The sequence below is a fragment of the Microcaecilia unicolor genome, chromosome 2 (genome assembly GCF_901765095.1).
Source record: "Microcaecilia unicolor chromosome 2, aMicUni1.1, whole genome shotgun sequence".
NCBI lineage: Eukaryota > Metazoa > Chordata > Amphibia > Gymnophiona > Siphonopidae > Microcaecilia > Microcaecilia unicolor.
In genome coordinates this window covers 68,655,316-68,668,067 of record NC_044032.1, presented here as the reverse complement: position 1 = coordinate 68,668,067, position 12,752 = coordinate 68,655,316, and the positions used below count along the sequence as shown (strand labels likewise).

General features: G+C 43.4%; 1 protein-coding gene across 3 annotated transcripts in view; it reads left to right on the top strand.

Moving 5' to 3' along the window:
* Nucleotides 1-307: 307 nt before the first annotated feature.
* The window catches only part of AMACR (alpha-methylacyl-CoA racemase), a 75,371-nt gene continuing 62,926 nt past the window's right edge, over nt 308-12,752 (top strand). The window contains exons 1-2 of one of the 3 annotated variants that reach the window (XM_030193013.1): nt 308-348; nt 9,865-10,123. In XM_030193013.1, the coding sequence (XP_030048873.1) occupies nt 9,877-10,123 (247 nt within the window). In that variant the 5' untranslated portion in view covers nt 308-348; nt 9,865-9,876. Of the gene's footprint in view, nt 349-381; nt 438-472; nt 653-9,864; nt 10,124-12,752 lie in introns of those variants that run through there. The other 2 variants (XM_030193014.1, XM_030193012.1) reach the window with 2 other exon arrangements.

Below are 12,752 nucleotides of genomic sequence, written 5' to 3'. Positions count from 1 at the left end.
ACCTATGAAAAGTGATTCCGTTATTATACTTCCATTGTTTACATCCGTATGCTGCACAAGCTGTCAAGTTTGAAAATATGAGATTAAATAAAAATGCTACCGACAATAAAGAACAAGGTGGATGCAGCAGCTCATAGGTCTGCTTGCTTTGTTTTGAGTGTACGGGGATGACAGCTGCGCGTGGAAGGGGAAACTTAGATTGACCTAATTGGTTTCAACGTTTGACGTCACGTCACTTCATCTGCTGTCTATTAAACCTCCTTGTCTCTAGCTTCTCTCCATTCCTCGTCTGAGGCTGTCGCAGCAGAGATCAAGCATTACAAAACTCTTCAACTCACAGAAAAAGAAGTAGGTATTATCTCTAGACTGAGGCTTGGAATCCACTGAGAAGAGGCTATTGGAGTACCAGAACGAGGCTTGATATATACTGAGTGAAGGTATTGGAGCATCAGAATGAGGCTTGGATTGGAATATATATTGATATGTGGAACACCGGAGAGACTAAGGCATACATGGAATGCTCACTGGACAACGTCTCCAAAATCGCATACACTGCAAGACAGTAGCCCCAAAACCTTTAACTAGAAAACAGTCCGCGTAGCCTACTGGTAGCACTAAGCCCGTTTTTTTACATCGGCGTTCTTTTTCCAGAGTAAGTCTGCAAGGAGCCTGCTAACTAGTGGTGGTTGCAAGCTGAGATGTTTTCTTGCCCTTACACACACTATCAGTTTGCTGAGTAGTGGTGGAGGAAGAGATGTGAATGTAGAGGAAACGAGAAAGGGAGAGAAGAAGGGAGTTATCAGCGGACGTGGGGTATTAAAAAAGAGCCTAGTTTGGTGGAGAAACTGCTTACCTGGCAATATATTTACAGACCGCTGTTGTATCTGCTTATCAGCCTTTTCGGGACGGTGTAGCGGAGAGCAATAGAAAAGTTGGTCGGGTCAGACCTTGGGTGGGCTGATCGCTCTCTGACACCTTTGTACCGAGCGCAAATTCCTGCACCGTGTGTGGGGAGGGTAATTTATGTTGTTTTCAATTCTCATTTTGATGTTTGATCTGATATTATGAAGTGTTGTGCAGAGTGACAGTGTATTCAGTGTGTGGGGTTTCTTGTTTTTGTTTGTATGTTTTTATATTTAGCCTTCACTGCGCCCTCTTAACTTTGGAACAACTAGACCAGGGCTATAATTAGGAGCCAGCAAGAGGGGCAACAGGGCAAAGTGCAGGAGTTGGGAAGTGAGTGAGTTGGAGGTGCCAGCTGGTGGTAGCAGTTGGAAAATGGAACTGCTGTTAGTGCTGCTCCTAACGAAGTAGCCTGATAGAACAGTGGGCTGGGACCAGGAAAACATACTTTAAATCGCACTATGGCTCTTTGTGGTCTTGAACAAGTCACTGAGCTTTCTTTCCATTGCCCCAGATATGTTTAGATTGTAAACTCTAAAACGCACCTTGAGCTACCACTGAAAAAAGTGTGAGGTAAATCCTACCCTATTCCCATCATCAGATTGAGAAGGTAGAGGGAGGATATCGGACACCCTAGGGCAGTGTTTCCCAAGCATGAACTTGATTTGCATGCACTGCCTCCATTATATGTAAATCTCTTTCATGCTTATTCATTGTGGATGTCTTGAAAACCTGACTGGCAAGGGGTACTCCAGGACTGGACTTGGGGAAATACTGCCCTAGGGTAACCATCTGTACACCCTCCCCCCCACTTCCCACAAGTTTTTCAAGGCCTTACCGCTATACTCCTTGGTTTAGCATCTCTGCGTCCCCTCTCTACCTCACCCTCCCCTTGGCCAGCCTCTTCTCTTCCCCTCTCTACCCTACCCCAAGATGGCCAGTTTTTCCCCTTCCCCTCTCCATCCCCTGCAGGTGATCAGTATTTCCTCTTCCCCCTCTCTTCTCCCGTACAAGGTGGCCAGCATGTCCCTTCTCCCCTCCAAGGTGGATAACGTCTCTCCCTTGTTCCCTACCCCCGTCCCCTTCCAATTTGACCAGCATAGAAGAACAGAGGATATTTTTTTCTTTTTTTAAAGCAAACTCTATAGGCCAGTGTTCTTCATTAACTTTTAAGTCAGGGCCACTTTGGATCCAGTGAGCTGAAGGAGAGCCGCTAAGTATCTTCCCATGCAAGATCATAACATTGCTGACCAGTGTGTGTCAATGACATCCACCCCACCAGTCTGCCTTCAGACTGTTTATTGGGCATTTCCAAATGTGTTCTCTTCACCTTTGAGAAATGCCTTGTCCTTCAAGCTTATGGTTGTTCCTCCCATCCATCTACTTCCCCCCCTTTCTATCATGACCTTGGTTAGAGAGGCAGAGAGTAGCAGAAAAAAAGCCAGAATGATGATGAGGGTTGCCCCTATGCCTTGTATAGAAAACACTGCTATAGGCACTGGCCCCCCAGCTTAAAGATGATTGAGTGCTGTGTGGGCCTTGTAGTTCTATCATGGGAGTGGAAGGGTTCTAGGCAGAGACGCTGTGTACCCTTGACACCAAGAACAGATTCCTGAGCCAGATAGATGGCCAAATAAAGGAGATCTTTTGCAAAGGTGCAGTAGAGTTTTTAGTGTGTGCTAATAGTGTGCATTAAACACTAGAGTTGCCCATAGGAATATATGGGTGTCTCTAGCATTTAGTGTACGCTTATTTTTAGCGCGTGCTAAAAATGCTAGCTGCCTTTGTAAAAGGACCCCATAGGGAAGTTTTCAGCTTGAAGTTTACTGGCTCATTCTTAATCACATGAGCTATCCATGGGATTTCCCTACTGCCAGCTGATTGGAACAGCTAATCCAGTGCCTTAGAAATAGATGAGATATTTAACTTTTTCAGCCTTTGCTGTCGTATATATATATATCTATATGATTGCAGCCATATAAAACTATATGTATGAGTGATTACACAACTGTAACTTATCTTGTGCAAATTACACACTTGGCAGCTAGTTATACTACTACTGACCACAAATCCTGAGACAAACCAGTGCTTCACAGACAAAAACCTTAGACTAACTATACATTGAACTATAGGTAATAAATCCTGCTTCTCTTATCCTGCAGTCTATTGCAGATTTCCAGTGGTGTGAACGTGGAGGGGCATAATCAAACGGCGCCGGTGAAATCGATCGCCGGCGATCTATTTTGGCGGCGCTGCAACAGCTGGCTGGAACCGTATTATCGAAAAAGATGGCCGGCCAACTTTTGTTTCGATAATATGGTTGGGGTCGGCCAAATGCCACAGATCGCCGGGTTTGAGATGGCCGACTTTGTTTTTCAGCGATAATGGAAACTGGAACCGGCCATCTCAAACCCGGCCAAATCCAAGGCATTTGGCCGTGGGAGGGGCCAGCATTCGTAGTGCATTGGTACTTCTGGATGTTTAGATCTTGCTGATCAGTTATGTTATGACTTACTTGTTCAGGAGTGCTGTATTTTGTGATACTGTTTTGAGAAATGTTCAAGAAAGACTTCATACAAATGAAAAAAGTCCCTGCCGTGCATTTTCCCTTGATGGCCGTCCCTGATGTGCACTTCCCTTAATAGCCGTCTTTCTGTCCGAAAGTGCACTTCTCTTAATGGCCGTCTTTCTCCCTGAACAGGTAAATCAAAAGTTTTTCCATACTGCTTTTTTTGTAGTAACAGTGGGATTTGAACCAGCCACCTCTGCATTACAAGACCAGTGATGTAACCACTTGGCCACAGCTCCACTTACTTGGGTGTCCCTCCCTTTTGATTATACCCCTCCAGGTCTCTCTCAGCCACTCACAGACAGCTTAACGCACTGTGATTGGCTGAGAGAGACCTGAAGGGGTATAATCAAAAGGGAAGGACAGCCAAGTAAGTGGAGCTGTGGCCAAGTGGTTACATCATGGCTCTTGTAATGCAGAGGTGGCTGGTTCAAATCCCACTGTTACTACTACAAAAACTGTGAGCAAAAACTGTTTTGATTTCCCTGTTTGGGGAGAAAGCCGGCCATTAAGAGAAGTGCACTTTCGGAGAGAAAGACGGCTATTAAGGGAAGTGCATGTCAGGGACGGCCATCAAGGGAAAATGCACGGCAGGGACTTTTTTCATTTGTATGAAGTCTTTCTTGAACATTTCTCAAAACAGTATCACAAAATACAGCACTCCAGAACAAGTAAGTCATAACATAACTGATCAGCAAGATCCTTTTTTTTTTTTTTTACGAGCTGGCCGACTGGCTTCCCCTCCTAGGAAGGAAATGTTTTAAAGTTTGGTTTTTTTTTTGGGTGGGAGGGGGTTGGTGACCACTGGAGGAGTATGGGGAGGTCATCCCCGATTCCTTCCGGTGGTCATCTGGTCAGTTTGGGCATCTTTTTGAGACTTGGTCGTGAAAATAAATAGACCAAGTAAAACCGGCCAAATGCTCGTCATCGCCGGTTTTCTTTTTTCCATTATCAGCTGAAGCCGGCCATCTTGTAAGCACGCCCACATCCAGCTTTCACTACCCTGCCGACACGCCCCCTTGAAGTTAAGCTGCCTCCGCAACGGAATGCCGGCGAGTGTGTCCAAAAATCGGCTTTCGATTATACTGATTTGGCCGGTTTTAGGAGATGGCCGGCCATCTCCCGATTTGTGTCGGAAGATGGCCGGCTATCACTTTCGAAAATAAACTGGATAGTAACATAGTAGATGACGGCAGAAAAAGACCTGCATGGTCCATCCAGTCTTCCCAACAAGATATACACAAAAAGTAGCACATATGAGTTTACCTTACCTTGATTTGTACCTGTCCTTTTCAGGGCACAGACCGTGTAAGTCTGCCCAGCACTATCCCCGCCTCCCGCCACCAGCTCTGCCACCCAATCTCGGCTAAGCTCCTTAGGATCCATTCCTTCTGAACAGGATTCCTTTATGCTTATCCCACGCGTGCTTGAATTCTGTTACCGTTTTCATTTCCACCACAGAGGAATCGGATTCCTCTGTTGAGACTCTAGTAGAATTCTCTGCTAGACTATCTCAGTCCAGGAATAAAATTCAAAGTCTTTACTGATTACACAGTCTTTCGGGTAAGCTACAGCACTGCAGCGGAACTGACCTTGCCAGCTTTTATCACAAGTAATTCAATTTACTTGTGTTTTGGGGAAATTGGTCTCTCTCGCACCTCTTGGAGAGATCTAGCCTCCCCAAATCTTCTTTTCCTTCTGTCCTTCTTTCTTCTTCTTCAGTTCAACTTTGGCCTCCCTCTTGCTCAGGTGATACCTATGAACCAATCACAAACTGTGTACTTCTGTCCAGCAGAATTCATGGTCATGAAAAGAGGCCTTGTTATTAGCAAAGAAACTCTTATCAGTCACAAGTCAGATAGTAGCAAACTCCCTCTTGCGCATATATACTTCTGGAGCCATTGTCTCTGTGAAATAAGCTCCTCCACTTTCCCAGGAGATAACTGGAGGCTAGTTAGCAGTAAACAACGTGTCTTTGGATGAAGCCATCATGGGTATGCCAAGCAGTAATTTTCCTTTGTGGAATGCTGGTTTCTGATGGTTTCAGATGTATTTAGGGCACAGGCTGTAAAATCCATATTAGTTGGTAAAAAATGGCTCAAGCTTAACAGGCCTTAGACCAGCAAAGGTGACACAGCAGGAAAATACCTCGGATAATTACAGGATGGCAGCCTGCTCAGCCATTTTCATTAAACACATCACCCCATACTTTTTTCTATGTCCCAACCTTTCCTGTGCTATGAGAACACTTTATTCAAAACCAAACATAACTTTAACTCAGCACATTATTTTTTTTTCTTCTTTAACTTCAAACACATTTTGTTTTCCCTGGATCCAACCAGTTTTCCTTAACATAAACATATCTCAAAGTATTATGGGCCCTGTTTACTAAGGCACGCTAGCCGTTTTAGCGCATGCTAATTTTTAGCACACTCTAAAAACGCTAGTGTGCCTATAGCTCGACTTAGTAAACAGGGCCCTATATATTTTTTCCAAATATTTTTTCTCTTTTCCACATTTTCCAAACATCATTTCTTGGTTTCCTTTATTTTGACATTCTTACTGTAAACAGGGCCTGAGCCCAACATGTTACTTTATTTCACTCTCATACTGCTTTATTATTATCATCACATAACCTGTCATTTTTTCCATCAGTTAACTGTCCATAGTCTCTTTTATTTTATTTATTTTTGTTTCTGGACCTGAGTTGTACTTAATACTTACAATTCAGCTGTACCACTTAGGGTCAGGTTTCTGGACAATTAACCCTCCATGTAGCAGTCTAGGGGTACTGCAGACCTGAACCCGCAAGTGAGACTCTATAATCTCCACTTTCTGTTTATTGATTGACTGTCCCACAGTCTATTACTATACTTAAGGTCAATATGCCGATGGACACAGGAATTCTCGGGCCCATTCACATGGTTTGGGTAAGGTCCCATTTGCTGATGGATAGCATCTTTGCTCCAAATCTCTCTCCATACCTCCACAACACTCATGACCTGCAAAGGAACATAAGGGTACCCCAACCCCCACATATCCCAGACCAGCCTTTTCAAATAAATGTCTGCTCTACTCACTCTGGGGAGCCTGCATCCTTCAGCTCTGCCCCTCTCGATCCAGGGCTCCTGTAATATTTCCTTTGGTACTAGTTCCCCAACCAACGCCCAGCCAGTTTCTAGGCCGGCAGGGAGACTATTGCATAACTCTCAGCAGATACCGTGCCAAAGTCTAGACTTTTTAAAGAGACACCGACCTCAGAGCTACAAACTGTCCACTTTGTGGCCATCACCCTGGGACCACTTGATTCAAAGTCTCCCTTAGCAAGACACAGTTATTCAAACATAGTGATCGGTATGGGAAGACCAGTTTTGGGGTGAATTGGCACTCTGCACAAAATTCTTTCCTCCCCACTTTCAGCAATCTGATCCACATTTGACCTTTTTGGCTGGTGTCCTGAAGGGATCCTGTCTCCTGAGGTCATCACTACCACTTCTGGTGGCACTGCCTCCAATGGAGCCACAAACTCTAGCCCCTTGGTTCTCCTCGGGTGGCTCCTTTCCATCTGCACCCAACCCGTCGCAGTCAAGGACAGCAATCTCCAATTTGAGCCTCTCTCCCCCTCCTTGCATCTGAAGAGTCTCCAGTTTTGTGTAAGTCCTCATCTGGGGCTCCCCTAGTCCCCGGGGGTACCCCACTGGGCCATTGTTGGGCATCAGTATCCATTTGGGCTCCTGGAGATCCTGCAGCACAGGTGTTGACTCCAGGCCTACTCTGGCTCCCACCTTCTCCATCGAGCAGGTAGGGATCCTTTCGGTCAGGCTCTCAGGTCCTGGTCTTTCTGGAAAAATCTCTTCCCACAGGCCACACAGCACATTCATACTGGCAGTCCTTTCCCCAGTACCTGGAGCAAGGGGGGGGGGCAGTTAAGTGATTTGCCCAGTATTACAAGTAGCTACTGTGGGAATGGAATCCAGTTTCCTGGTTCTCAGCACGAACCATTAGGAAGGATGGTAGGGTGGGCAGTTGGTTTGGATGGATAGACTAGATTTGCAATATGGTCTTTTTCAGTATGCTCTGTGTTTCTATAAGGGGTTTTGGTGATGATTGAAGGGTGGAAGAGAAGTGCTAAGGAAAAACAGTATTATTGGTGCCTAAGATTTTTCAAACTTTTTATCCACTCCTGCTTAGCTATACTTCATTAGCTGTCACACTTTGAAATTTCACTAGAAATCTGGCTTTCCCATTTGCTTTATTTATCTATCATTTGCCCATTCAATCAGCAGACCCACTGCCCTCCTTGTCTTCTGACACTTCAGGTCTTTGTTCCAGCCAGTGCTGTTACTGAAGCCCCATGGGTATACAGATAAGCAAGCAGACGTATACAATTGGCCAGCAACAGCTCAGCTTTTCCACTTAAAAAATATAGTACAACTAATAAATCGCCAAACATTTTAAAAAACTAAAGTAAAATCAATAAACCAAAAACAATAAAGCAAACCTTAACATATCAGTAGGTTAACAAAAAATAAAGCAAAACAGTATATGTGCATACTTTAAAAAGGGTGAATTGCCCTTATAAAATAACATGAAAGTATCAATTAACATATTCTGGCCTTTCGTAAAACATGGTTATTGTTAGACAACTATGACCAAATTTTATGGCAGCTATTTCCTCATAATGCCTATATGAACAAAGCAAATTCCTCCATTCATGAAAGGAGACATGCAGATTATTTTTCCAATGTAAAACAATTAAGTGAAAAGCAAATGAAATCATCAAATTAAATAATTTTGCATGTTTTAATGGGCCTGACAAACCAGTGGTGGATACTTTAAGGATTAGCACTTTAAACGACACATTTTAGAATCTTATCCTGTGTATGTACAAACGTCTTCACATCCTTCTACAGTTTTCACATTCTGTTTTCTAAAACAGTATACATCAAAATGCATGCAATAGTCTACATTTTTAACATGAAACAACAATTATATAAGAAACCAAAATACCTTGATTTTGTAAATCTTCCCACCCTTTGTCATAGCAAACCCAAATTAGCTCCATTTCCAAAAATTGCCTTAGCAAGGCGCAGAATAAATTAGAGCTCTCCAGTAAGGTTTCATTAAGGGTGATTTGAATGGGGATGTTACAGCATAGTTGTGCGACAGTAATTTGAATGACCCGCGCAAGTAGGCTGTTGGGATGCTCCTATTGCTTGTACAGCCGAGCACTGGTTAATGCTAATCACGTTTGTTACCCAGGACTTCATTTCCCCTTATATATCGCACATTATTGTGTGACTGTTGCTCACCTCTATTTTGTAGTTTATGATTGTGAATTTTTGAAGAATTTTTTGTTGTGTTTTTAAATGATCAAACTTATTCATGGGGATGGCCCTGAGTTTTGGGTGTGCTCTTTCTAAGTGGTTGCATTCTGCTAGTAAATATTTGCTTAGGGTTTCTTTTACGTAGACGCGCCGGCGTTTTTAGCTCGTGTTAGAAATAGGCGTGCGCTAAATGCTAAAGACGCCCATAGGAATACATTGGCGTCGTTAGCGTTTAGCTCGTGCCTGTTTTTAACGCGCGTTAAAAATGCCAGCAAGCCTATGTAAAAGGCCCCCTTAGTATTCCATTTTCTTCTAAGTGTGGGCTTAAATGGGTGATCTGTTTTTAGGTCATGCCGATCGATGGTACTGTACTTTGTCCTCCCTCCCCCCATGGTGTATAGTGTGTGTACTTTGATCTATCAAATGTATTTATTTTTTGAAATATATTGGTTTGTGTTTACACTTAGGGGCCCTTTTACTAAGTTGTAAACGCTACCATGCATTTACCACAGGTTAAAATGGTGTACCACAGGACATGCTCTTGTGTGCTGCGATAAGTGCTAAATTAGCATGCACTAATCTGAGTGCTAATATTTTTTTTCTTTTTTTTTTTTTTGGATGGGCATGTCAAGGAGCAGAGAGTGGACGTTCCTGCACTGATCAGTTAGTGCAGCTACATTAGCGTGGTTAGCACAGGATTATTGTATGAGCCCTTACTGCCTATAAAATAGGCCATTAATACAAAAAAATGGAAAATTGGCTATGTTACTGCTGTGGCAAAAATGGCCTTAGCATGTAAGGGCCAATTTTTATCACAGCTTAGTAAAAGGACTCCTTAGCTACCTGCAAGGAGTAAGCAAAATGGTGATGCAGGCTATAAATGTGTTTAAATAAATAAAGGGCAAAACTGAAAAGAAATCTAGGGATGACAGCAAAAAAAGAAAGCAACACAATTAAAAAGCAAGTAGATGTATGCTTTGAGGACTGCTGGTAGTAGTACTTCTTGAAATGAAATTCAAATTGATCTGCTCTTCTAATTTTCTGCTGTGTGTTATTTTTCTTCAGGACTTGGAAAGCATGGCCCTCTCTGGAGTGCGTGTGTTGGAACTGGCTGGTTTAGCTCCTGCTCCTTTCTGTGGAATGATCCTTGCAGATTTTGGAGCACAAGTGGTTCGTGTAGATAGGGTGAAGAGTGGACCACAAATGGATTCCATGGCACGTGGCAAAAGGTCGTTAGCCTTGAATCTTAAAAGCCCGGAGGGAGCCCAGGTGTTGAAGAAACTGTGTGTTCACTCAGATGTGCTTATTGAACCTTTTCGGCAAGGTAAGTAAGGCTGCTATTTTCGTACTGTTGCTCAAAAATATCCAAACCATGCAGGGGGGAGGAGGAGACAGGTGTATAGTTATTAGGATCTGTTGACTTTGCAAACAGAAATGATAGGACCAGAGAGGTGTCTATCAAGAGATATTGCTTGTAGTGAACAACAAAATAACAAAGTAAGAGTTATGACGCTAGCCAGTGTCTTAAGTGGTAAGCGATTTTTTTTTTTTTTTTTTTTTGCCATGCGAAGGGTCTCCTGTTCAATTCTTGAGTCAGACCTTTCACTCCCTGGGTTAGTTGGGGCTTGGAATGTTGCAAAGCGAGGGCATGGAAAGAGAAAAATTGAAAATAGTACAACAGTAAATGATTAACAGTTATAAGAAATGTCTGTGTACACGTTCATTCCTTGTAGCCACTCCACAAATGATAGGCTTGTGGAGGGATTCGTTACTGATGTTGCGCAAAAACCCCTATTCTACATCGCTTTCCATGTTTTGCAGCAGAAGACAATCTGGGGCATTCTACAGATGATGGCAAGGTTATAGAGCAGGCAGTAGGTCAGGAAAAGGTTATAGAGCAGGCAGTAGATCACATGATTTGCCTGCAATGTAGAACAGTTCTCCCCCGGCCTGTCCAGGTACCCGAAGAGAGTTTTCAGTGTACTATCTGTAAGAGCCCTGGTCTCTGTGTGGGTCTTATTATAGTTCTTTTCTCTTTCCTCCTCAGGGTGGGCTTTGGAGATCATAAGCCAGTCTTGAGAGGATGGTCTCTATCATCTGCAGCGGAAAAAGCAGTGTGTGTACTTGATGTTATACGAGCTAGCACATTAATGGATAGATGATGGTTGGTGCACATTCAAAGAGGCTTCTGTGGGGAGACAAAGTGTAGGTTTGTTAAGGAGTGTGTGTGGGGGTGATGGGTGCTCACCTAGAAGCTTAACTTATGTGTGAGGCATTACAGGCCACCTGCAAGTTCAGGGAAAAGAAAGGACTGTCTGTTTGGATATGTGGCCTCTTTATCTGCAGGTGGCCTGATATCTATGTGGATGCAGTCAGCTCATTACATGTCATAGCTTCATACTGCTGCTGCTATGCAGCATGAGGCGGCTGCCTGGCAAATGCTTGATGTGGTCTGAGGGGTGTCTGTAAGGATCCAGTAGTGGGGAATTCAAGTGCTATGGTGACATTCAGCTGCATTGGCAGGGTTCTGTCCCTCCACAGTGGGCTCTAGATCTGCCTAAAGCTGATTGCATAGGTAAACTATTGGTTTTCAAGAGTGACGATGCAGAGGAACTGAAAGAAATCTCAATGAACCTGGAAGACATACTGAGCCAAGTTGACAAATTAAAGAGTGATAAATCACCTGGACCCGATGGTATATATCCCAGGGTACTGAAAGTACTCAAACACGAAATTGCTGATCTTCTGTTCGTGATCTGTAACCTGTTAAAATCATTTGGAGTAATTGAAGATTGGAGGGTGGCCATGTAATGCTGAATTTTTAAAAGGGTTCCAGGGGTGATCCAGGAAATTACAGACCAGTAAGCCTGACTTCAGTGCCGGGCATTTAGTGGAAACTATTTTAAAGAATAAAATTACAGAACATGTAGACAAACATGGTTTAATGGGATGGAGTCAACATGGGTTCAGCCAAGGGAAGTCTCGCCTCACCAATTTGCTTCATTTTTCTGAAGGTGTGAATAAACATGTGGATAGAGGTGAGCTGGTTGATGTGGAGGGGCATTTTCGAAAGAAACGTCTAAATCAGAATTTGGACGTTTTACAAAGACGTCCATATTCCGAACAGGAAAAAAAGTCATTTTCGAAAAAGTTGGACGACTATGTTTTGTGTTCAGAAATACTATGGACATCTTGTGGTTTGGACGTCCTTTGTTTTTGTCCATTTTCGAACAAAAGACGTCCAAATGCAAGCTGTCCAAAACAGAGGAGGAGTGGCTTAATGGTTAGTGCAGTGGGCTTTGATCCTGGCAACATGGGTTCAATTCCCACTGCTGCTCTTTGTGACTTTGGGCAAGTCAAATGCACAAGGGGCATTTTTGGATATGACATCTAAGTCTGAATTTGGACGTTTTTTTGTAAAACGTCCAAAATCAGAACAGGAAAGGTTATGCTGTACAAAAAAATACTGCTTGGAAAAATGTTTTGTGAGGGAAGGTGATCCCAGAGTCCCTCCAGTGGTCATTTGGGGCACCTCTTTGGAGTAGAGGGGTAGCCTAGTGGTTAGTGCAGCAGACTTTGATCCTGGGGAAGTGGGTTCAATTCCCACTGCAGCTATTCGTTATAAAAACAAGTCTAGCTCAAAACGTCTAAGTCTTAGACATTTTAATTTTGTTCCATTATGGCTGAAAGATGTCCAAGTCTTAGGAACGCCCAAGTCCGTCTTGAACATGCCCCTGGGACACCCCCTTGAGATTTGGGCGTCCTTCTGACGGGCTTCAGAGAAAGACGTCCAAAAAGAGGTTTCGATAGTACTGATTTGGACGTTTCTGTGAGATAAACATCCAAATGCTGACTTATGTCACTTTTTGGATGTCTGTCAAAAGTTTTCTGAAAATCTAGATACACTGACAGGCTCATTCTTGAGACAAAGTTCCTCATAAGAGACTACTGAG